We start from the raw sequence: 26070 nt of genomic DNA on the forward strand, positions 1-26070 counted from the left end.
TCCAACTGTGTAAACAGCCTCATCTTCAAAATGTATTGTTGGTTTCCTTTAAAAAGACCTTTAGCTCTTTGTTAAATTCTAAACTATTTGCATGTTGGCATCTGTGAGGTTATCTGCAAACTGAAATTTCTGGTTCAATTCAGAGCTCTTTCGCAGAAAAAGTAGAAAAAAAACCTACCTTCCTCAGTCAATGGAATTCTAACCACATTTTCTTTCCAATTTCTGTAAACCGGGCTTTGAGGGCAACAAGAACGCTTGTGTGCTGAGCACATGTCATGACTGTCATGATATCCACATCAGCATATCATGGTGCAATCACACACACACTGATGGAAAGGCAGTTGGACCAACCAGCAGACACACAACATCGCAGCCAAACACCAGTGAGAGCAGACGCACTATTAAAACAGGGAACACCACAGTTCCCGCTCATTCTACCAGGAGATTGCTCAGAGCACAGAGCTCATAGCGTGCCACTCAGACATAGTCCATGTGCTGAGTACCTCACTAAGATAGTGATAGGGCTGGGTCCACAGGTTAGCTGGTGAACCACGTACCCAAGCCAGCAGTTAGTTGCAACCGTTGTTAAGACAATAAAAGAGATGTACCATCTACAGCCTTGTTGGATCATTTGTGCAGCGGAACACCCAACACGACAATGACCAATGTTTAGCTGTTAGTGGCTGCATGTTCATGAGGCTGCCTCAGAACATGGACATAAGCATTTTAAATGTCCTCTTTTGTTTGTGATGTACATGCCTTTCTGCCTGCTGCCATCTTGACAGTGAACTTTTGTGTGACAAATGCAGATGCTTCACTTTGCATTAAATGGGGAAAAATGATGTATCGTTTCATACGGTTTTGAAATAATTAGAGTCGCAATGGATTCTGATTTTCTTGAATTCAAAATGGAGAATCGTGCTAAACTGTCTGCAAGGTGAAGGCACAGGGTGTCTAATATTCTAAGGACCCCGGCTGCTAATCAAATTATATATAGTCAAAACATTTGAAAAAATATTCAAAGTGGGAACATCTGTTCTCAAGCCATTCAATGCACAATATGCTCCATTGTATCCTTGGAGTCTCTAGAGGCTTTTTGCTTGGGATAAGAACTGAAGATTTCTCTCCATTTAGCTCAGCTCACTGTGCGGTTGAGCTTCACGAGGCTAAAAGAGGAATTGCCTGTTGACTCTGGAATGTCTTGCAGATTATTGAAATGTATTACAAATATGTTTTGTTTCCTTGAGGACTGATTCTATCTTTATTGTTTTAAGTCTGACACAAATAGTTTCTAGCTGTGTTTTACTGCAGCCGTGTATTTTATTGTATTATTTGTAAATAACTGTGCCTATTAGTTTTAGCGGAAACCTAAATGGGCTGACAAAGTAGCCTTTCAGGGTAGAAGGGAGAATGTGGTGGATATTCCACATTGCACTTTACCTTAGGGGAACTAGCATTGCATATGTTAATTTATTTGCAACTCGGAGGGCATCATGGTGGCGCAGTGGTTAGCATTGCTGCCTCACGGCGCCGAGGTCCCAGGTTCGATCCTAGCTCTGGGTCACTATCTGTGTGGAGTTTGCACATTCTCCCCGTGTTTTTGTGAGTTTCGCCCCCACAACCCAAAAGATATGCAGGGTAGGTGGATTGGCCACACTAAATTGCCCCTTAATTGGAAAAAATTAATTGAGTACTCTAAATTTATTTTTAAAAAGAGAAAAAAAAATGTATATGCAACTCAACCTGCTTATGTGAAAACTACCCTATGTTAAAGCTCAATACTAAACAAAACCTTTAAAGCTCTCTCTTCCCCAAATCCTTTTTATTTGTAATTTTTATCAAGTAGGAAAAACCTTGCCTCTTTCTTCTACTGAATGATGTCTCTTCTACTCCCCCTCCCCCTCCATTTTTATTATGAAGTGTCTTGGGATGTTTGCTCCATAAGAGGCCTTGTTATTTGTTCTATGATAATTCTGCAGGATCATTTTACTTGAACAGACTGCTTATAATGTTTAGCTGCAGTTTGCAGAGAGTTCTAGGACCAGAAGAATGTTTGCAGTTGGATTTTTTCGTCGTGCATATATTTTTGTAAAATTAATTCCCCCCCCTCCAAAAAAGAGATAATCAAATTACATCTGTAACGATCTTGCAGTGGCATTCGGGAGGTGATGTCTGGAAATTATCGCAAGCTACATTGTGCATTTTATTACCCCTGAGAACATTTTTTTTCAAAATGACGATACCCTTAGCTAAAGCAAAAAAAAATACAATAGAACTTATCACATGATTTTTTATGTTAGAGATTTAAAGGCAGATTCTCCGCAGATGAAAGCATTCAAGTGAAGATAGGGACCGGGGAAGAATTGCAACATTTCCTTTCAATGAACATGCATTTTCTTGGAATAATGTGATGTTGGATTCCACAGGTGGACCTGTCCAAGACCAGTGACTCATGCAAACTCTCATTTACACTGCAATGTTATGTAGTGAAAATCCTTGCTGTATTCATTTCACTACAAATTGGAAAAGTGTAAATAATTGTTTTTGATGCCATTTTTTTGTGGAGTTTATGGCCCCTCCACTGGGGGAAATATTCTATTATTTTCTCTCTGATTTGTTGCTTTAATGTTCACCTCCATCTCCAATTTCCTCCCCTCCCGAGGCAGCAAAGTGGAACAGGCAGTTTTGAGCCTTCGGGCACAACCAATCCTCCTGTTGGCTCTCTGCAAGAAACTTGCATGAGTGAATTTTTCTGTTGCTTTTTAGTTCGAGCAGTGGGGACCAGCCAGCACACTGCACTGTTCGTAAAAACTAATAACTGTCATGATATACATCAGCATATCATGGTGCAATCTCACACACACTGACACACTGATGGACATACAGTAGGACCAACCAGCATCGCAGCCAATCACCAGTGAGAGCACACGCACTATAAAGACAGGGAACACCAGAGTTCCCGGCCCTTCTAGCAGCAGCCAGCTCAGAGCACAGAGCTCACAGCCTGCCTCTCAGACATTCACCATGTGCTGAGTGCCTCACCTCGATAATGATAGGACAGGGTCCATAGATAAGCTGGTAATGCACGTACCCAAGTTTACAATATGTTATTACAGTTGAGTTGTTAATAAAATAGAGTTACACCATCTCCAGCTGTGTTGACCTGTTTGTAGACCAGAACACCCAACACGACATGGTTCCAGGAGTGGAAGCATACCATCCCCTGTGAGACCTACCTGCAACTTATCAGCAATCCGCCATCCTGCAGCATGGAGAACAACCTGTTCCAGCAGCGCCTGCAGGGTGAGGACGAGCCTTTCCAGTCTTATTTAACGCACCTCCGCATCCTCGCGCAGTCCTGCGGCTATGGGCCCACCTCTGACTCCATGATACGCGATCAGATAGTTTTCATGTCATGTCGGACACCCTGCGCCAGCAGCTCCTTAAAATCAAGCAACTCACCCTCGTGACGGCCATCGAGACCTGCGTCCTGCATGAGAATGCCACCAGCCAGTATTCACACATCCAGGCGGCTGAAACGGCGCGGCAGGGGTCCCACAAGGCGGAACGGGTCCAGACGATCGAGTACCTTCCCGCCCGCGGCCCGGAGGAGGGCGGCCATTTCGCGGGCTTTCCGAGACCTCCCGCGCTTGTACGCGCCAAAAGAGGGGATGTTGACGCAGACGAACGTGATACGCAGGCGCGCACTACGCAAGACCACACCGCGCATGCGTGGTGGAGCAACGAACGCACTGACGTCATGACGTGTGGCAACTGTGGCTCCGCCCATTTAAAGCAGCAATGTCCGGCCAAAGCGCGACAATGCCTACGCTGTGGCAGGCTTGGCCACTATGCTGCCTGCTGTCGAGCACCTCAGCCTGCCAACTAGCAACAGTTTAACCAGCCTCGCAGAAATGTTTGGGCAATTCTACCCACGTTCACCAAGTCCGATCCTGACATCATACAGACCAGTGACACTGAGGACAGGGAGCCTTTCAGCATTGCTGTCATCAGCAATAACAAGCTGTCCCCGAGTCGAACGCACCAGCCGCTGTCGGTGCACAGCATTGATCTGGACGACGAGTGGTGTGCCACTCTGACGGTCAACTGATCTCAGATCACATTCCGCCTGGACACTGGTGCTTCCGCAAATCTCCTCGCATGGTCAGCATTTCAAACCCTGAGGGTCAAACCAGCAATTCTTCCATCCATCTGTCAACTGGTCGACTATAATGGCAACGTCATCCCCACCACGGGGTCGTGCCAACTCGAAGTGACGCACAACTCGCGTAAAGCCATCCTACCCTTGTAGATCATGGGCTCTTCAAAGTACTCTCTGCTAGGCGCACAGGCGTGCAAACTCCTCCACCTCGTTCAGCGAGTACACTCTCTCTCTCTCCAGAAGGCACGTCTGACTTCCAAGATGCGGAATTCAGGGCGCAACTAAACTCAATCCTTTCTCACAACCAGGATGCTTTTGAGGGCATGGGTACACTGCCCTACACATACAAAATCCTGCTCAAACAGGATGCCACCCCGGTAGTTCATGCACCTCGCAGAGTCCCAGCACCCCTCAAGGATCGTCTCAATCAGCAGCTGCAGGACCTTCAGGACCAAGGAGTGCTTTCCCGGGTGACGGAGCCAACTGCATGGTGTGCGTCAAGAAGCCTTCCGGCGAGCTCCGGAACTGTATTGACCCGAAAGACTTAAATCGCAATATAATGAGGGAACATTACCCTACACCCAAACGTGAGGAGATCACGTGCGAGATGGCTCGGGCAAAAATATTCACCAGGCTTGATGCCTCCAAGGGCTTCTGGCAGATTCAATTGGATCAGTCCAGCAGGAAGCTGTGCACCTTCAACACTCCATTTGGCAGATACTTCTACAATAGGATGCCATTTGGAATCATATCGGCGTCTGAAGTTTTCCATCGCATCATGGAACAGATGATGGAGGGCATCGAAGGCGTGCGCGTCTATGTGGATGATATCATTATTTGGTCTACCACACCGCAGGAGCATATCAGTCGCCTCCAACGCTTCTTTCAATGGATACGGGACCAGGGCCTGCGCCTTAACAGAGCCAAATGTTCTTTTGGCCAAACCGAGCTCAAGTTCTTGGGGGACCACATCTCCTGGTTGGGTGTGCAGCCGGATGCCGACAAGGTGGCAGCCATCACGTCTATGCAGAAGCCGACAGACAAGAAGGCGGTGCTATGCTTTCTCGGAATGGTCAACTTCCTGGGAAAATTCATCCCTCACCTCGCTTCCCACACCGAAGCTCTCCGGCACCTTGTCAGGAAGACAACTGAATTCCAGTGGCTTCCCACCCACCAGTGTGAATGGGAGGAGTTCAAGGTCAAGCTTACCACCGCCCCGGTACTGGCGTTCTTCGTTCCTGCAAGGGAGACGAAGATCTCGACTGACGCCAGCCAATCCGACATTGGGGCGGTCCTCCTGCAATGAGATGACGCCTCATCATAGGCCCCTGTCGCCTATGCGTCACGTGCCATGAGTGCCTAGGCCTATTGATTGGCGTTGACAAGTTCCACAACTGTGTGTATGGCCTTCCCCAGTTCACCTTGGAGACCGACCATCGCCCGCTGGTTGGCATTATCCAAAAGGACCTTAATGACATGATCCCCTCGCCTCCAGCGCATTTTGCTCAAACTCCGGAGGTACGACTTCCAACTTGTATACACGCCAGGTAAGGACCTGATCATAGCAGACACTCTGTCCGGGGCAGTCGACACTCCATCCGACCCAGAGGGGTTCATTTGCCAAGTCGATGCACATGTCGCCTTCACTTCTGCCAACCTGCCGGCCACTGACGAACGCCTTGCCCACATTCGCCGTGAGACTGCGGCTGACCCCCTTCTGTAACGTGTGATGCACCACATGACGGACGGGTGGCTCAGGGGACAATGCCCACAGTTTTACAACATTTGGGATGACTTGGCAGTCGTGGACGGTGTCCTCCTGAAGCTGGACCGCATTGTGATCCCACACAGCATGCACCGGTTTGTCTTGGAACAGCTGCACGAAGGCCATCTCGGCGTTGAGAAGTGCCGACGGAGGGCCCGAGAGGCTGTATACTGGCCGGGAATAAATGAGGACATTGACAACACTGTGCTCAATTGCCCCACCTGTCAGCGGTTCCAGCCGCCACAACCACGTGAGACCCTTCAGCCCCATGAGTTGGTCACGTCCCCTTGGTCGAAGGTGGGCATGGACCTGTTCCATGCGCTCGGCAGGGACTATATCATCATCATCGACTACTTTTCCAGCTATCCTGAGGTCATACGCCTGCACGACACCACGTCATCGGCTGTTATCTGGGCCTGTAAGGAGACCTTAGCTAGCCACGGCATTCCGCTCATCGTGATGTCAGACAATGGCCCCTGCTTCGCGAGTCAGGTATGGTCTTCCTTCGCTAGTGCATACAACTTTGCACACGTGACGTCCAGTCCCCTGCACCCTCAGTCAAATGGCAATGCGGAGAAGGGGGTCCACATTGTAAAAAGGCTCCTCTGCAAGGCTGCTGATGCAGGATCTGACTTCTGCCTCGCCTTGCTGGCCTATCGCTCGGCCCCACTGTCCACGGACCTATCGCCGGCCCAACTGCTTATGGGTCGCACCCTCAGGACCACTGTGCCGTCCATTCACGTCCCAGACCTCGACCATGCTCCGGTACTTCGGCGGATGCAACAAGAGCGTGAGCAACACAAGGCGGCTCATGATGCTTGGGCGACTGATCTTCTTGCCCTGGTGCCTGGAGATCATGTCCGCGTACATCTTCCGGAGGGTGGCTGGTCGGCAACAGCTGAGGTTCTTAGACAGGTGGCTCCCCACTCGTTTCTGGTTTGTTTGACTGATGGCTCCATTCGCCGCCGCAATCGGCGTGCCCTTCATCTGGTTCCACGCTCGCTATGAAATTCTGCACCGGTGCCACGCCCTCCTGTTGTCCCTGATATGGACTTTGTTGAGCTTCCGGATGCCCTGCCGCCTCCTCACTCGACCGTGGCCCGGCCCATTCCTCAGCCGGTGGATCCTGAACCACCCTTGAGGCAGTCAACCCAAATTTGTCGCCCACCCCAAAGACCTGATTTATAAACCTTGCACTATTGGACTCACTGACTTGTTCTGCCGTACTGTTTAAGAGGTTTTCATTGTTTGTTAATAGCATTTGTTTCGTTCTTGGTGTAACATACTTTTCCTCTGCACCTGGCACCTTCCCGTGTAAATAGTATATATAGCCACACGTACATATTGATGTAAGTAATGCACACACATGATCAGGCACACTCACTACACTTTATTTATTCTCATGTAGGCACATATTCTTTGCGAAAAGGGGAGATGTCATGATATACATCAGCATATCATGGTGCAATCTCACACACACTGACACACTGATGGACATACAGTAGGACCAACCAGCATACACAACATCGCAGCCAATCACCAGTGAGAGCACACGCACTATAAAGACAGGGAACACCAGAGTTCCCGGCCCTTCTAGCAGCAGCCAGCTCAGAGCATAGAGCTCACAGCCTGCCTCTCAGACATTCACCATGTGCTGAGTGCCTCACCTAGATAGTGATAGGACAGGGTCCACAGATAAGCTGGTAATGCACGTATCCAAGTTTACAATATGTTATTACAGTGGAGTTGTTAATAAAATAGAGTTACACCATCTCCAGCCGTGTTGACCTGTTTGTAGACCAGAACACCCAACACAACAATAACGAGCTTGCAACGAAGAGGAGAAGAATATTTTCATCCAGATTGAACAATGATAATTTCGGGAACTGAACTATGATTTACAGTGAAGATTAAAGAACCTTCAGAAGACACCTTCAGGGTTTATTTGCAGTTTCGAGAGATAAATGAAAACACAATTGTTTGCACGTGTATTGGTGTCGGCAGTGGACAACTGTAAAGTGAACACAGGATCTGAATTATAATTAGATGCGATCCAATAAAACAGTGGATTTTAAAAAGAGGAGCCCAGCACTAGAAATTAGTGAGACTAACAATAGTATAATTTGTAGATTGTTGTTAGAAAGTTGCAGAGGGTGCTTCAGAAAGCTGTGAAGCTACTGAACTCAAGAAATGTAAAGATGTTTCATCCGAAACTAAGGACTGGATTTTCATCACCGAGGTGGATGGTGAGAGTCAGGGAAAACCCACGGGAAAGTGCCCGCAAAGTTACGGTGCAGGATTTTATGGCCCTTCTTTTCGGCAGGAACATCCGGTCCTTCCAAAGGTGACATTCCACAGGCGACACAGTCAGCAAGCAATGCAAATGGCTATTGACTTCAGCAGGGCAGGCAGATCCGACCAGTGGCCAATGGCAAGCCGCCTCAGTCCCTGGAAAACCTACCACTGGAGGGGTCATAAAATCACAGCCAGGATCTTCATTGTGGATGGTAGGGGGGTGGGTGAGTGCAGGCTGCAGTCAGACCAGCCGTCCCGGGAAAGAGGTCGGAGGCAAATGTGAGGGCAGCCAGGTGCCGAGGCGGGCTGTTTAAAAGGCCTACCTCAGTGGGTTGGGACTTCATTCCTTGCCCTTGCCCTTCACCCCCTCCCCCCCCCCCCCCCCCCAACACCCACACCATTCTCATGCTCCCATCCATGCACCTCATGCCCCATGCCAAGATATGGTACTTGCATGCCATTGACCCACTGTACACGATATAGGACCAATAACAATAGGATGGGTGGACTTTTCCACTCCCGTCCATGTTGGTGGCTTCACCAACTGGAGCAGAAAATATTGTGAGATGTATCCACCCTGGCTTCACCCAAGCAGTAGTCGGATAGTGCCTGAATGATGCCTGGGGAGGGCCTACTTGATTCTCGGGTGCTGCAGAGAGGGCACCAGTTCTCCCAGACACCCCCAAACTGTGTGCTGGGGCAGCCTTTAAAATAACGCTGCAGATCACCAAGTGTCTGAGTTGATGTGGGGGTAGGGGGCTGGAACCAGAGGCTGTTCTACCAGTGACACCCATCAAGACTTGAAGTTTTTTTTCAAAGTTTCACACTTCCTGTGCCATTGCCTTCGGAGGCTTCAATGCTGCTTTTCCTGCCCAGCATTGGCCTTTGCCAATATCGAGGAAAATATTGGCTGATGTGTTTTACAAGAAAAGCTTTAAAAAAAGCTATTACCTCATTGAATGGTGGAGCAGACTCAAAGGATTGAATGGCCTACCCCTGCTCTTAGCAGATTATGGTTCAAAACATCTGAGGAGCCGTGAGCCATGACTCTTTTCAAAAGCTGGTCCGATTCCCATCAAAATTGCCGAGGTGTACGACATGCCTTTCTCCGCAATGGAGCTGGCCAACTCTGGAGTAACTGGTGTGGGCTTTTGACCAGAAATAATCCACACCCTTAAAAAGCACTCCTGAAAATCAGACATCCCAGGAATTAAGTGAGGAATTCGGGACTCTGGACCCACCCGCCGCTCCCAAGTCATCCTGATTGAGCAAAAATCCAGTACTAGATCTGGAATAAGTTAGTTGTGCAGTTGCATTAAAACTGTCAGGATTCCTCTACACCTCTGAAACTGACAACAATTTCTGCAGGTCACGTACTTCTCCAGAGGTTACGTTGTTGAAGTACTTACAGACTGCAATAAATTAGAGGTCACTGAACTAACAAAAACTTGCCCTTTTATGCTGTTTTTTTTTTTAAACCTGAAAGTGTTAAACGTTTCTAATGAAATTTAACAGGCACACAAAGGCATAACTACTGCTGAAGAAACCCTCTGCCCCTGGAAAACTAACTGTTTATTTGCGTTGCTTTAATGCTTTTGTTCAAAATTCCACGTTTTCAAAATAGCTCTTTTAAGTTTAATACCTCAGCTTTTAATGTTTATCTCCCAATCATTTATTTTGCTCGCTAAATTTATAAATTAAGTGAAGGATCATCAATGCATTTAACTTCCTGGTTTGCAGCCTGTGAGATATTTCAGTGCGATCTGCTGTAAACCTTATTTGGTGGTATTGTTGGATGCCTGGAGAGCTGTTCACTCTTTAAAAAAAAAAAAAATGTGGCCAACCAGCATTTGTTGCCCATCTCTAATTGCCCCTGAGATGGTGGTTGCGAGCTACCTTCTTGAACTGCTGCAGTCCACGTGGTGTAGGTACACTCAGAGTACTGTTGGGGGAAAGGCAAAATCCATGCACCGAGCTGTTTGGATATTTGCAGATGACTTTCTTTAAGGTCAGCGGCGAGCACCGTCACTTTGTCGCTGTTCGCAAAATCCTGACCCGGACAAGACCTGTTGTTTCGGGCAGGCCTAATCCTGTCAAAGCTGATGTAACAGCATGAAAGTTTTGAAGGTTGCCATTGTCCTGTTTATCTTCTATGACAACTGCCCTATCCCCAACCTCCCAATCCTCTCCAAGGTTCTTGAATGTGTTAATGTCACTGAACTCCACACGCCCCCTCAGGTAAAAGATCCCATGCACTCAGTGCAGTGTGAGTGGGATTTCAAAGGAAAAAAGACTTGCATTTATACAGTGCCTTTCACAGCTACCAAATGTCTCAAAAATGCTTTGCAGCCAAGTACTTTGGCTATATAGATGCTATTGTAACAAAGGAAAATCGGCAACCAAAATAGTTCACAGCAAGCTCCCACAAACAGAGTGTGATAGTGACCAGTTATGTTGACTGAGGGATAAATATTGGCTGTGAAAATGGGAAATGCTCTTTATCAAAAAGAGTGCATGGGATCTTTTACCTGAGGGGTACGATAAATGCAAATTGTTATATTTGTAAGTTGTAATTTATTTTACCAGATATTTAGGTAATTGGCAAAACTTTTCTCCGTCTTTTGCATGTAGTAACTGTGATCTTTAACTTCCTTTTAGACTTGTGTCCCCTGAACCACCTCCAAAGGGATTCCTCGTAATGGGCTCAAAGTTCCGTTACAGTGGCCGAACACAGGCTCAAACAAGACAAGCCAGTGCTTTAATTGATCGTCCTGCACCCTATTTTGATCGCTCCTCGAGCAAAAGATATACAATGTCAAGGAGTCTAGATGGAGGTATGATTTTATTTGAAATATGCACTGTGCCAACTGAAGTATTATCATGCGTGCCATAAAGGAAATCTTCTGCAATACAAAATGTGTGCAGCACACAAACTGGTGGTGAGTCTTAGAAATCTTGGGCATGATTTAATGGAAAAAAAACAGCCCCATTGTGGGCGGATTTAGCGGGGCGTTTCCCGGCGCTTGTAGCACCGAGAACGACCTAGCTATCAAACGGGAGTCTGTTATTGTTTTGGGCTTTGGCGTGGAAGGCTCGCCAAGGCCACAAGATTGGGCCATTTAAAAACGGCATCTCGATCCCCGGACCTCCCCAGTGCCCCATGTTTGGGGGTCCTCGAGACCCCGCGCCCCACCTCGTCAGGGCAGGGCAACCCGAGATCCGATCCTCGGCATTGGAAAAATGGCATCTTGGTACCATGGCACGGCCAGCCTGGCAACCTGGCCGTGCTCCTGCAAGGGTGTCTGGATGGCAGTGCCAGGCTGGCAGTGTCAAGCTGCCCAGGTAGCATCAGCAGTGCCAGTGTGCCATTCAGTCCAGAGGCTGACCACCCAGGGGCTTCCGATGGCCTGGGAGACCTGCCCCAAATGACTTTATGTCTGGTCTCCATTTCTGGAGACCGGTGCGAAACGGCACCCGGCTGGGGTCGTCTCAGCGAGGGTATTCGGTCACGGGTGCTGGTTAGATCCAGCGAGCGCATTTTCAAGTGTTCCTGACTGCGTGCTCAAATATGCAAATTTAGATCCCGGCCATTGTGGGTGGGATCCAGATTGCGAACCCGCCAGATCCCATTAGATCTCGCGAGGCGTGGCGAGCAGGGTAAATCTCACGAGATGCCTCTCACAAGATTTGCAGCGTTGCATCCTGAGTCGAGTGCAGCGCAGCCGTAGATTGCGCACATTGTCTATGAGAAAGCCACTAAGCTCACAATATTTATGGTGCCACCTCCTGCACCAGAACCACATGCAGTACGCCAATGCCAGTTACCTTCTCTTTCGTCCTTGCTATTTCACGAAAAAGAAGAAAATGAGAAAAGGTTGGTACATACATTTGTACCCTAAAAGGGACTTTCTCCCATGTGAGATGGAAACAACTCAAATAAACCCAAATAGACATAATAATTTGAATCACTAAGTAGCATTGGGATTTCCGATGTACCCGTGTACTCTAAGCATTTGGTGATCATTGTCTTTCAGAGCACACATCATTATTTGTGATGGATTAGGTTATTTTTGAGCGCCGTGAATAGGTTTCTAGGCATCCTTCTGGATGATGCACTTAAGATTTCACCAGGGTGCAAATGGCTTCATATGATACATGTAACAGATGACATTTCCAACCACGTGCAAGATCAACAATTATAAATAAAGAAGCAAAAGGCATTGTGGATACAATCAGATGCGAATGAGGATTTTGGAAAAAGAAAACAATGCAGAGTAGTTAGCTAAAGTGAAGAACCAAAGATAAATTATAAGATTCCTTTTAATACTGACCCAACCTCCACCTTGGCAGTTTTCTACAAATGACATGCAAACTGGGCTGAATAGGATCCAAAATTTGGATGGGGGCAAAATGTATTTGAATAAACAAATATATTTTTTCCATAATGAAAAACAGTTGTTATTGCTGCTTGATGCTATTGACAATGTCAAATGTTCCTTGTAGTCCCGGAGACCCATATAAAGCTGCAACACATTACTTGAGTATGGATGGTGACATATTTTTTACTTGATCCTTATCAGTTATTCAAACAACTTCTACCAAATATCAGTGGAGGTCTAGTGGCACTGTGTTAATATCCCTACCTTTAGGTCAAACTCCGGGTTCAATTCTGGTTGGTAAAGGAAGGTGTGTCATAATACAGCCAAACAGGCCGATTGTCAATCTGTAAATCCTTCCGATTTGCCTATGACAAGTGATAAGAGCGAGTTTCCTGGTCAGCTGTCTGCAGGAGGCAATAGAAAATCACTGCAGTAACTTGCCAAGTGTAGCCAAGGACCAATCATCAAAGTCCATGGTCGCCAATGCTCTTTCAGATGTGGTATCTAAGGATAGAGAAATGTATTAAATATCACAGCGAAAGGTTCCTGTAAACCTTTACAGAGATTTGACAACTTTCAAAACAAGTGTTTGATTTAACCATTTGAGACAAGTTCTTCACTTTGATAGTATAAGCGTACACATTCACTCTATTTCTTATTGGGTGGAACAACATAGAGTACACTACAGCTGTACTCTAAACTTTTAAAACTTTTAAAATGGCTATATGGTGGCCAGTAGAAATCGCAAGCGTCAACATTTTTGGGTGGCATGGTGGCACAGTGGTTAGCAACGCTGCTTCACCGTGCCAGAGACTCGGGTGCAATTCCAGCCTTGAGTCACTATGTGGAGTTTGTACATACTCCCCGTGTCTGCGCGGGTTTTCTCCGTTTCCTCCCACAGTCCAAAGATGTGCAGGTTAGGTGGATTGGCCCAACTAAAATTGCCTCTTAGTGTCCAGGGATGTGCGGGTTAGGTTATGGGCTTAGGACTGGGTGGATGGGTAAGTGGACATGGATAGAATGAACATAGAACAGTGAACAGTACAGCACAGAACAGGCCCTTCGGCCCTCGATGTTGTGCCGAGCATTGTCCGAAACCAAGATCAAGCTATCCCACTCCCTGTCATTCTGGTGTGCTCCATGTGCCGATCCAATAACCGCTTGAAAGTTCCTAAAGTGTCCGACTCCACTATCAGAGCAGGCAGTCCATTCCACACTCTAACCACTCTCTGAGTAAAGAACCTACCTCGGACATCCCTCCTATAACTCCCACCCCGAACCTTATAGTTATGCCCTCTTGTAACAGCTACATCCACCCGAGGAAATAGTCTCTGAACGTCCATGCTATCTATCCCCCTTATCATCTTATAAACCTCAATTAAGTCGCCTCTCATCCTCATTCGCTCCAATGAGAAAAGCCCTAGCTCCCTCAACTTTTCCTCATAAGACCTACCATTCAATCCAGGCAGCATCCTGGTAAATCTCCTTTGCACCCTTTCCAATGCTTCCACATCCTTCCTATAATGAGGTGACCAGAACTGCACACAATACTCCAAATGTAGTCCCACCAGGATCCTGTACAGTTGCAGCATAACCCCACAGCTCTTAAACTCAAGCCCCCTGTTAATAAATGGTACCACACTATAGGCCTTCTTCACGGCTCTATCCACTTGAGTGGCAACCTTCAGAGATCTGTGGACATGAACCCCAAGATCTCTCTGTTCCTCCACATTCCTCAGAACCCAGCTGTTGACCCTGTAATCCGCATTCAAATTTGTCCTACCAAAATGAATCTCCTCGCACTTATCAGGGTTAAACTCCATCTGCCATTTTACGGCCCAGCTCTGCATCCTATCAATGTCTCTTTGCAGCTTACAACAGCCCTCCACCTCATCCACTACTCCACCAATCTTCGTGTCATCAGCAAATTTACTGACCCACCCTTCAGCCCCCTCCTCCAAGTCATTTATAAAAATCACAAATAGCAGAGGACCCAGCACTGATCCCTGTGGTACACCGCTGGTAACTGGTCTCCAGTCTGAAAATTTTCCATCCACCACCACCCTCTGTCTTCTATGTGATAGCTAGTTACTTATCCAATTGGCCAAATTTCCCTCTATCCCACACCTCCTTACTTTCTTCATGAGCCGACCATGGGGAACCTTATCTAAAACCTTACTGAAATCCATGTATACGACATCAACTGCTCTACCTTCATCTACACACTTAGTTACCTCCTCAAAGAATTCAATCAAATTTGTGAGGCAAGACTTACCCTTCACAAATCCATGTTGACTATCCCGGATTAAGCTGCATCTTTCCAAATGGTCATTCATCCTATCCCTCAGGACCCTTTCCATGAACTTACCGACCACCGAAGTAAGACTAACCGGCCTATAATTACTAGGGTCTTTCCTATTCCCTTTCTTGAACAGAGTAACAACATTCGCCACTCTCCAGTCCTCTGGCACTATCCCCGTGGACAGTGAGAACCCAAAGATCAAAGCCAAAGGCTCTGCAATCTCACCCCTTGCCTCCCAAAGAATCTTAGGATATATCCCATCTGGCCCAGGGGACTTGTCGACCCTCAGGTTTTTCAAAATTGCTAATACATCTTCCCTCAGAACACCTACCTCCTCCATCACACTCTCATCCTCAAAACATGGCCCCTCTCCTCGGTGAACACTGAAGAAAAATGTTCATTCAACGCCTCTCCTGTCTCTTCAGACTCCATGCACAAGTTCCCACTACTGTCCTTGACCGGCCCTAACCTCACCCTGGTCATTCTTTTATTTCTCACATAAGAGTAAAAAGCCTTGGGGTTTTCCTTGATCCGACCCGCCAAGGACTTCTCATGCCCCCTCCTAGCTCTCCTAAGCCCTTTTTTTTTAGCTCATTCCTTGCTACCTTGTAAACCTCAAGTGACCCAACTGAACCTTGTTTTCTCATCCTTACATACGCTTTTTTCCCCTCTTGATAAGACATTCAACCTCTTTTGTGAACCATGGTTCCCTCAAACGGCCATTTTCTCCCTGCCTGACAGGGACATGCCTATCAAGGACACGCAATATTTGTTCCTTGAACAAGCTCCACTTTTCATTTGTGCCTTTCCCTGACAGTTTCTGTTCCCATCTTCTGCTCCCTAATTCTTGCCTAATCGCATCATAATTACCCCTCACCCAATTATAAACCTTGCCCTGCCTTATGGCCCTATCCCTCTCCATTGCAATAGTGAAAGACACCGAATTGTGGTCACTATCTCCAAAGTGCTCTCCCACAAACAAATCTAACACTTGGCCCGGTTCATTACCCAGTACCAAATCCAATGTGGCCCCACCTCTTGTTGGCCTATCCACATATTGTGTCAGGAAACCCTCCTGCACACACTGTACAAAAACTGCCCCGTCCGCACTGTTCGACCTGCAGAGGTTCCAATCTATATTTGGAAAGTTAAAGTCACCCATGACAGCTACCCTGATACCTCCACATCTATCCATAATCTGCTTTGCAATTTCTTCCTCCACATCTCTATTACTATTTGGGTGCCTATAGAAAACTCCTAACAACGTGACCGCTCCTTTCCTATTTCTAACTTCAGCCCATATTACCTCAGTAGATAGATCCCTCTCGAACTGCCTTTCTGCAGCCATTAAACTAAACTATCCTTGATTAACAGTGCTACTCCTCCACCTCTTTTACCACCTTCCCTACTCTTACTGAATCATCTATACCCCGGAACTTCCAACAATCATTCCTGTTCCTTTTCCAACCATGTCTCTGTAATTGCCACAACCTTGTAGTCCCAAGCACCAATCCACGCTCCCAAGTTCACCTACCTTATTCCGGATGCTCCTTGCATTAAAGTAGACACACTTCAACCCACCTTCCTGCCTGCCGGTACACTCCTACAACCTTGATACCCTCCTCAGTACCTCACTACTCTCAACACTGGCTTCTGGACAACAGCTCGTTTTCCCATCCCCCTGACAAATTAGTTTAAACCCCCCCCGAAGAGCCGTAGTAAATTTTCCTCCCAGGATATTGGTGCCCTTCTGGTTTAGATGCAAACCGTCCTGTTTGTACAGTCCCACCTTCCCCAGAATGTGCTCCAATTATCCACGTAACTGAAACCCTCCCTCCTGCACCATCCCTGCAGCCATGTGTTTATCTGCACTCTTCCTGTTCCTCAACTCGCTAGCACGTGGCACCGGCAACAAACCAGAGATGCCAACATGGTTTGTCCTGGCTCTCAGCTTCCACCCTAGCTCACCTAAATTCCTGTTTTAAATCCCCGTCCCTACTCTTACCTATGTCGTTGGTACCGTGTGTACCACAACTTGTGACTGTTCCCCCTCCCCCTTAAGGATTCTGAAAACACGGTCCGAGACGTCACGAACCCTGGCACCCGGGAGGCAACATACCATCCATGAGTCTCTTTCGTTGCCACAGAACCGTTTATCTGTCCCTCTAACTATCGAGTCCCCAATAACTATTGCTCTCCTGCTCTCCCCCTTCCCTTCTGAGCCACAGGGACGGACTCAGTGCTGGAGATCTGGTCACCGTGGCTTACCCCTGGTAAGTCGTCCCTCCCACCAGTATCCAAAGCGGTATACTTGTTACTGAGGGGAATGACCACAGGGGATCCCTGCACTGACTGCTTCCTCCCAGACCCTCTCACCATCACCCATCTATCTTCATTCTTCGAAGTAACTACATCCCTGAAGCTACTATCTATGACCACCTCTGCCATCCGAATGATCCGTAGTTCATCCAGCTCCAGTTCCCTAACGCGGATTCTGAGGAGCTGGAGATGGGTGCACTTCCCACAAGTGAAATCAGCAGGGACACTGACGGCGTCCCTCACCTCAAACATTCTGCAGGAGGAACATTGCACTGCCTTCCTTGCCATCCCCCCTAGATAACTTGTGGTAAAAACAAGAAAAAGAAAGAAAGAGCTTACCTATACTCACTCACCCCCTTAGGTTAGAGGAGGTGGAAGGGTGGGGGACACTACAAGTGTAGTGTCTCAGGTTTAGCAACCGTCCAACTTAAATACAAGAAAAATAAAACACTTAACCAGCAACCACTGCATCTCCCGGCTGTCTCTCCTCTCGCGCTGTTTTCAATGTCCCGACTGTCTCTCCTCTCGCGCTGTTTTCACTCTCCTGACTGTCTCGCCTCTTGCGCCGTTTTCACTCTCCCGGCTGTCTGCTCTCGCGCTGTTTTCACTCCCTCTTTCAAAGGGTCAGTGCAGACCTGATGGGCCGAATGGCCTCCTTCTGCACTGTGGGGATTCTATAATTTACAAATCCGAGGATAAATTATACATGCCTCTTTATTACTTACTATTAGAAATTGCCTTTTGACACGAAATGAAATATTGATCTTAACCTCATATCCTTCAAATCACAACAAATGTATTCAAAGATAGTACACTTGTGTGCTGGCTTCAGACTTGTTTTTATAACTTGTGCACCAAGCAGATGAAAGCTCAGTACTTGGGACGGCATGGTGACGCAGTAATTAGCACTGCTGCCTCACGGCGCTGAGGGTCGGGGTTCTATCCCGGTCCCGGATCAGTGACCGTGTGGAGTTGGCACATTCTCCCGGTGTCTGTGTGAGTCTCCCCGGCCACCCACACACCCACACACACACACACACACACACACACACACACACACACACACACACACACACACACAACCCAAAGATGTGCTGGGTAGGAAGATTGGCCACTCTAAATTGCCCCTGAATTGGGCGGAAAAAAATAATTGGGTACTCTAAATTTATTTTAAAATTTTCAGTACTTTGCAACATTATGACAAAGATGCTATAGTAGTGATTGTGCAAATGAACACCGTATTTGTGTTCATTCACAAATATAATCTCTCTCTGTCTCTCTCTCTCTGTCTCTCGCTCTCTGTCTCTCGCTCTCTGTCTCGCTCTCTGTCTCGCTCTCTGTCTCGCTCTCTGTCTCGCTCTCTGTCTCGCTCTCTGTCTCGCTCTCTGTCTCGCTCTCTGTCTCGCTCTCTGTCTCGCTCTCTGTCTCGCTCTCTGTCTCGCTCTCTGTCTCTCTCTCTGTCCCCCTCTCTCTCTCTGTCCCCCACTCTGCACCTGTGAAGTGCGCCATCTGCATATTCCACATCTCTTGTTAAATCTAGAATTTTAGGGCACAAGCCATTCAGCCCATCACCTCTGTTCTCCAAAAGAACTCCGCCACCCTATTTCATAACTTTTTCATCCCACACCTAGTTAATTCCTTTATTTTTCAGAAGTATGGCAACTTCCATTTAAAAGATTTTATGCATTCTCCTTCCATTACAGTTTCTGAGAAATCATTACATGTTTTAACAATCCTCTATGTAAAAAAAAAAAATCCTCCTAACATCTTCCATTGCCCTTTTGTTGGGAATCTAAAATTATTCCGCCTAGTTACTGACTCACTGATCGACGGACGATTTACCTTTTCAGAGTTTCTTGAAATTTCAAACACATTTTTGGTACAGACCATTTTGGAATAATTATTCACCTGAATGAATTACCCTTTCTAAAGCGGAAAGGACAATAACTATTGCTGCATCATCTTGGCAAGTTGGGAAGACTGCATATTAATACGTCAATGAAGCGCGTTCTATCAACAATATGTTCATTAATTCATAAAGTTCAAGCACAATAATTTTCATTTAAAGTGTCCCAATTTTGCACCGGCTCACATACTTTTCATTTGAGATTATGATGGCAACACAGTGGTCAGCACTACTGCCTCACAGCTCCAGGGACCCAGGTCCGATTCCAGCCTTGGATGACTGTGCATGTGTGAAGTTTGCACATTAACCCCGTGTCTACATGGGTTTCCTCCGGCTGCGCTGGTTTCCTCCCACAATCTAAAGTTGTGCAGGTTAGGTGGATTGGCCATGATCAATTGCCCCTTGGTGTCCAGGGGTGTGCAGATTATCTTGCAGAGATAGGGCAGAGTGGGTGGGGGAGTGCACCTGGGTGGAGAGCTCTTTGGAAGGGTTGGTGCAGATCCAATGGCCGGAATGACCTCCTGCACAGTAGGGATTCTATATTTCAATGTTAAAAATAAACTGCCTTGCTCTAACAATGAGATAAAACTGCGGCATGGAGAACACTCTACTTTTCCCATGTTTTCAAAGCCAGGTCAAGTGAAGGCAAAAGCCAAACTGCTGGGGGAAAGATGCATTTGTGCTGCTCTCTTGAACTGCTTTTCAAAGAGCAGTGTGGAGCATGTGATATAAGATATTTCACATGAATGTATGAGTGATGGTCACACCGGGGACATCCAGACCAGCATGTTCATGATGAATTCACATGTAATAGTTTAAATGACTTGTCTGATTTATTAAAAGGGTTGCACAAATCAAGGAAAAAGAGGAAAAGGGAGGAGGAGGGCTGAAAGTTATGTAGGCTGAATCGAGTAGGTGTGTTTTTTTAACTTGAGTAGAGGTAGTGATTTAATTGGAATCCTCAGTGTAATGACGTAAAAAATGATTTTTATTTCCCACTGATTAATGACGTAGTAGTAACAAAAGAACACAAATTTATGATCATCTGATGTTGAACCAGGGCCCATGGATTCTTTTCACTAACAAAAAGGATAATTATGTGAAAAAAGGAATATTAAAGTGAATGAATAGGATAATGGGATTGCATAAACAAATTTGCAGACTTAATGGGTCTGTTTCTAGGGTATAATATTCTGTGATTCTATGAACTGGTCTAGTTGATACACTAGAACTAATATTTCCCCTCAAAGAAGCACATGTCAGTTTTTAACTTATTCCACAAATGAAACACTGGCCAGAGATAAATTGCAGCTTTGCATTTGTGCAATTTTGTGCTTTATATTAACTGTGTACATTGATTCCATTATACGGAATTAGCAATTCACATTTTTGCCTCTTGGGCAATATTAAATGGATCGATAGTGTAATACAGGCCATTTAGCCCCATCAGGCCACACTGGTGGTTGAACTCCACTTGTATGAAGCATCTCTCCTCATCTAAATCTATCCTCATAATCCTCTTTTTCTTCTCCCCTGTTTGTTTTGCTTGTCGAGTTTTGCATTAAATGTATTTCTGCTCTTTGCTTCAACCACTCCCTGTGGCAGTGAGTTCCACATCCTTGCCACTCTTTGGACAAATAAGTTTATTCTGAATTCCCGATTGAATTTCTTGGTAACTATCTTGTATTGATGACCTTTTTGTTGTGTTCTTCCCTTCACAAGGAAACATTCTCTCTCTCTCTATCCACTCTAACAAAACGTTTAAAGACCTCTATTAAGTCTTTTTTTCAAATGAGGAAAGAGACCTAGCCACTGTAGAATGAAGTCGCCATAATCCCAAATGACCATAGGTTGCTTTTCCCTTTTGAGGGGGAGAGTTGACTGGCGGTGATTTAAGCTGAGGATCACTACACCTCAGGCGAGGGGCAAGGTTGAGGGGGCGGGGCCTTCAAGAATAACCTCAGCCGGTACAGGAATTGAACCCACCTTGCTCTGCATCACAAACCAGCTGTCTAGCCAAGTGAGCTAAACTGGCCTCCACCCAATATGGGGCTGTGGCTGTAGAAATTCATTACAAATAGATCTTGTTGTATGGCACCAGCTAAAATAAGATATGCAAGTAGGGGACATCATGGAAAAATTGGTGTAATGCCAGAAACCGGTACAGCTGGAGGCCCACGGAGAATCAAGCCCTATCAATCAAAGTGGCAAATTGCAGATGCTAACTTGGCATCCCAATGGAGCTCACCAACCTTCAAGACAATACGGCCCTGATCTGGGGCCTGATGGGAGTGAGTCTGGAAGGTGGGTAGGAGGAGCAAACTGGAAGTGCATAAGTCTGTATTGTTGTGAAGCTGGGAGAAGCAATGCTGCTCCTGCCATATAAAAGGTAAGTATAACAAACAAAGGTTCAGAGTTTCCTGCAGTCTCTTTGAGGATGCAGTAAAGCTGAAAAACTGCAGAGTGTATGTGGTACATATCCTCTCCCCAATTTATGAGCATTTGGCAGTGGGACTCCAATTAGCTTTTAGGTGAGCCCTCTAAAGGTTGGCACACTTCCTGTGTGCACCTAGATTTTGGTCCCTACCAGAAACCGGCACGTCCCCAACCCAATTCTTCGTTATTCAATAAATAGATCAATGTGTTTTCAGGATTAAAGTAATGCACTTTGAATTGTCCTTGTATCAGATTCCATTCAAATTGCCTGTGATTCACATGAGATGTTTTAGAGTATAATGACCACATTTTACGTCAGATATTCTGACTTGCAGAGTTTTTCCGTCCAGCTTCAGTTGGGGAAAATCACGATGCACTTTTGAAGGAGTCAACAAAAGACGCAAGCGAGACCTCAAGGACAGAAACCCCAGACACAACACAGTCAGACAGCAAGAAATCCTCCCAGAAGTCAGAAAAAACAGATGAAGTAACCACACCAACAAAAATTAAAGAGATGAAGGTACCCGGTGTTTAAAGTTATTTATTCCTGATGCAAAGAGTCATTATGCTATTAGTCAACAGTCCACTGTACACGAGGAGATTAGTGAAATTAGGTAGAAATACAAGAGAGATGTATGTCGAGCCTGACAGGGTAGCATGTTTCTGCAAATAAATACTGTCTCCTATTTTCTCTGCCTGAGTCATATTGAACAGCATAATTAAAGACTCAGATTAACACACTATCCAAGTTTACTACTGGGAACTGGTTTCAAATTTAGCTGAATCTGGTGACACAACACTGCCAACTATGCCCAAATTATATCAATGTGAAGTAACCTAGTTCCCGATGGGAGCACGTCCGCACCTCAATATCCCTCATGACTCAACCCAGAGTGCAGCCTTATGACTAATAGATTAAGCAGATGCCTTAGAAAGGAAATGGCCAAATTCATATTTGTAGAGAATGAATGCTTTTCTAAGGTGAGGTTTAAAATTCAACCTCGGGGCAGCACGGTGGCACAGTGGGTTAGCCCTGCTGCCTCACGGCACCGAGGTCCCGGGTTCGATCCTGGCCCTGGGTCACTGTCCGTGTGGAGTTTGCGCATTCTCCCCGTGTCTGCGTGGGTCTCACCCCCACAACCCAAAGATGTGCAGGTTAGGTGGATTGGCCTCGCTAAATTGCCCATTAATTGGAGAAAATGAATTGGGTACTCTTAAAAAATTTTTTAAAAAATAAAATAAAATTCAACCTCCGAGGTTCGCAAAGCAACCTTCATAATGACACTGACAACCAACATACCCTCTAATTTCATTGCCGTAATCCTTGCCAGTTCAGTTAAGTGCGCGGGCCCACACAATTATTTATGTGGCTGCATACAAGAAAAACTTAAATAGTCCAGCCTATGCGGGAGTTGCTGCGAGGCTGAGAGAGGACATTGATGACGACCAAAATGACAATCATTAACAAATAGCATCAAAGCACGTGTGGAAATATAACAGAGTGATGAGAGATTGCAGCCTAACATAGTGATTGAAGGGAACCTCTGAATTAGAGATATCAGAGAACAATGTGAAAACATAAGGACAGCGTGATCAGAAATGCAGAGAGGCGTACGTGTTCAGGGTTAGATACAGGAAAGATTCCGACGTCCTATAGTCGGTCACTATGTGCGCTAATTCATATATACCTGCTGGCTGTTGTGGTTATAGAAACTGTGCAACTGTAATATTGCAAATACATATATTTATATCAGTATGCAGTATATTTGATATAATGCAAACATAAATATGGAACCCCACTGGCATACTGACTGGGCTGATCCTGGCATCACAGTCATGGAGTGGAGGAGGAATCGGATAGGTTAGGCAGAGTTTGGAAGTACTGTGGATGCTAGAAATCTGAATTAAAACAGACAGTGCGAGAACAGCTCAGCAAGTCTGGCAGCATAAGGTCTGTTCTAAATAAGAGTCATTTGACTCAAAATACGAACTCTTCACTGATGCTGCCAGACCTGCTGAATTTTTCTAGCATTTTCAGTTTTTATTCCAGAAAACCCAGTGAGACTTTGGACACAAACAGAAAGGTTTCTGTCGCCCACGGTTATTGCAATGCAAACCCTAAAACTTTGTGGATCCATTTCCCAAACAAATGAGAGTTGTCAAAAATAGATCAATTCATCAACTTGTGACCAAATGCAATCTTTCCCCTCCACGTGCTCTTGATGCCTGCAGCTTTTGACACTGTTCACCACACCGTTTTCCCCCCAAGTGCTTCTCTTCTGTTTACCAGTTGGGTGGGACTCCTCCAGCTCCACAGCCCTCAGAAATATCTGCACTCAGCTAATGTGAATTACTGGATAACTGGGAGGAGTACACACTCTTTTGTGTTCCCTTCAGTGATAGTTCCTTTCGCCACATGGTTCAGGAAAATCCTTCCACTGATAACTGAATCGGACACGAGCAAAGAAATATAGTTACGGAGGGTGGGGAGGAAAGCGGTTCACTGCAGCAAGGTGTGTTGTTGAGGATTCTTACAGGTTGTCTATTCAAGATCTTTAGAACAGACTTGCTTTCTGTTTCCAGGCGTAACTGAAACAAAACTCCAGTTTTTATTCAGCACTCAGGGCATGGGCGATTGCCAATACTTACTGTTATATTTCAAAAGGTTTTAGTCCTTGCCCAAAATTCTCATCAAGCTCCTGTTTTATTCAGTGATAGAAATCAGTATTTGAGCATTCTTTGCTGATTTACAGAAAACGAAGATGAAGCACATATTGCAGATTATATTTCATATGTTTAGACAATTGATGATTATGTTGTAATCAACCTGGAAACAAATCTAACATTTCCCATGAACCCAATGAACTAGTTACTTTGAAAACGCATTAGATAAATATGTTGGGGAAACAAGAAATGAAAATTGATTCACTGCAGCTCCTCTAAAGCAGTGATTTTCAAACTTTTTTTCGGGGACCCATTTTTACCAACCGGCCAACTTTCGGGACCCAACCCAGCCGACCTTCGGGACCCACACCGGCCAACCTTCGCGGCCCACGCCGGTTGACATTCGTGGCCCACGCCGGCCGACCTTCGCGGCCCATGCCGGACGACCTTCGCGGCCCACGCCAGCCGACCTTCGCGGCCCACGCCGGCCGACCTTCGCGGCCCATGCCGGCCGGCCTTCGCGGCCCTCGCCGGCTGACCTTCGCGGCCCACGCCGGCCGACCTTCGCGGCCTACGCCGGCTAACCTGCGCAACCCACCATTTTCTCTTACCTTGTTTGCTTCTGACAAAAATGGAGGAAATGGTTTTGGGTCCCTTTGGCCCTCGTACACGCTCCTCCAACGGAACCTGTTGGGTGAAGGTGAAGCCTTCGGTGTCGGAAAGTATGGAGTCTCCATCTGTCCAAAGTTTTGCATTTTCTTCCTGTAAAGTTTTATCAAATAAAACCCCCCCCCGAACTTGTAAAAAAAATGAATAAAATAAATGAAAAAAATAAAAATAAAATGAATAATATAAATGAATAAAATAAAAATAAAATGAATAATATAAATGAATAAAATAAAAGGAATAAAAAAACCCTAAACTTGTAAAAAAAAAAGCAGGGAACGCTAAAGAAAAACGCGGCCGTACTGCACATGCATACCTGATCATCGGTGCGCATGCGCATAGTTTTTCACATGCACACCAATGATCTGGCACGCATGTGCAGTGCGGCCGCATTTTTAAAACATTTTCGTGGCCATTTTGAAGGCCGCTCGCAGTCGGCATAGTTAAAAGCCGGCTGTTGCGCGCAGATTTGCGCGATCGGGAGGGCCGCGATGGACAGCTCCGCGACCCTACTGACACCCGCCCGCGACCCACCCGCGGGTTGCGCCCCTGAGTTTGACAATGCCTGCTCTAAAGAACAATGGAGGAGCCATACTTAAAGCTATTTAGGAAAATGTTTGGTCACGATATGGGTTTATGTTAAGTCTGTTGGCCTGGAAGATATTTCCACATGGTTGTAACAGACCAGAGCCTCATGGTGCCTTATAGTTGAATGCTTCAGAAAATGTATGCAAGATATATGGAAGAAATCGAATAACAAGGAAAGGTAGATTAGTCACCAATGAGTAAAAGTCCTTTGACCAGCCATGTTTGTGGAAGAGTTCAGAAATTTAAAGTTACGCGACCACTGCACCTTCTAAGCTATTGATCCTTTCCCAGTAGAACCAACTGCTTTATGGAGGTTGGCCGTGGTCATTCTCAATGACCTTGTCTCACCTTTGCTCTCCAATGCTTAGCAACAGATGTAGAGTGCAGTAACCTTGCAGCTACTGTTGTTGATGCAAGCCAATTTACGTGGTGTAAATGCAACATAAAGAGAGAGCCAGAGTCAATGGGTGAACCAGAGTGAGACTCTCTGGTAGGAGAGTCTTACCTACTCCAGAGTCAACTCTAGACCTTGACTTCACATTCACCCTACACAAGCTTAGTATCGGTATGAGGCAGAAATTGCTTTGT

General features: G+C 46.1%; 1 protein-coding gene across 7 annotated transcripts in view; it reads left to right on the forward strand.

Annotated features, from left to right (window-relative positions):
* LOC140428493 (uncharacterized) overlaps positions 1-26070 on the forward strand; it is a 367767-nt gene that overhangs the window by 309549 nt on the left and 32148 nt on the right. For 6 of the 7 annotated variants that reach the window (XM_072515035.1, XM_072515036.1, XM_072515034.1 and 3 more), the window contains 2 exons: positions 10881-11056; positions 21900-22084. In XM_072515035.1, coding sequence (XP_072371136.1) covers positions 10881-11056; positions 21900-22084 — 361 coding nt within the window. The remainder of the gene's footprint in view (positions 1-10880; positions 11057-21899; positions 22085-26070) is intronic. The other variant, XM_072515032.1, reaches the window with a different exon arrangement.

This window comes from Scyliorhinus torazame, chromosome 8 (assembly GCF_047496885.1).
Source record: "Scyliorhinus torazame isolate Kashiwa2021f chromosome 8, sScyTor2.1, whole genome shotgun sequence".
NCBI classification, from domain to species: Eukaryota; Metazoa; Chordata; class Chondrichthyes; order Carcharhiniformes; family Scyliorhinidae; genus Scyliorhinus; species Scyliorhinus torazame.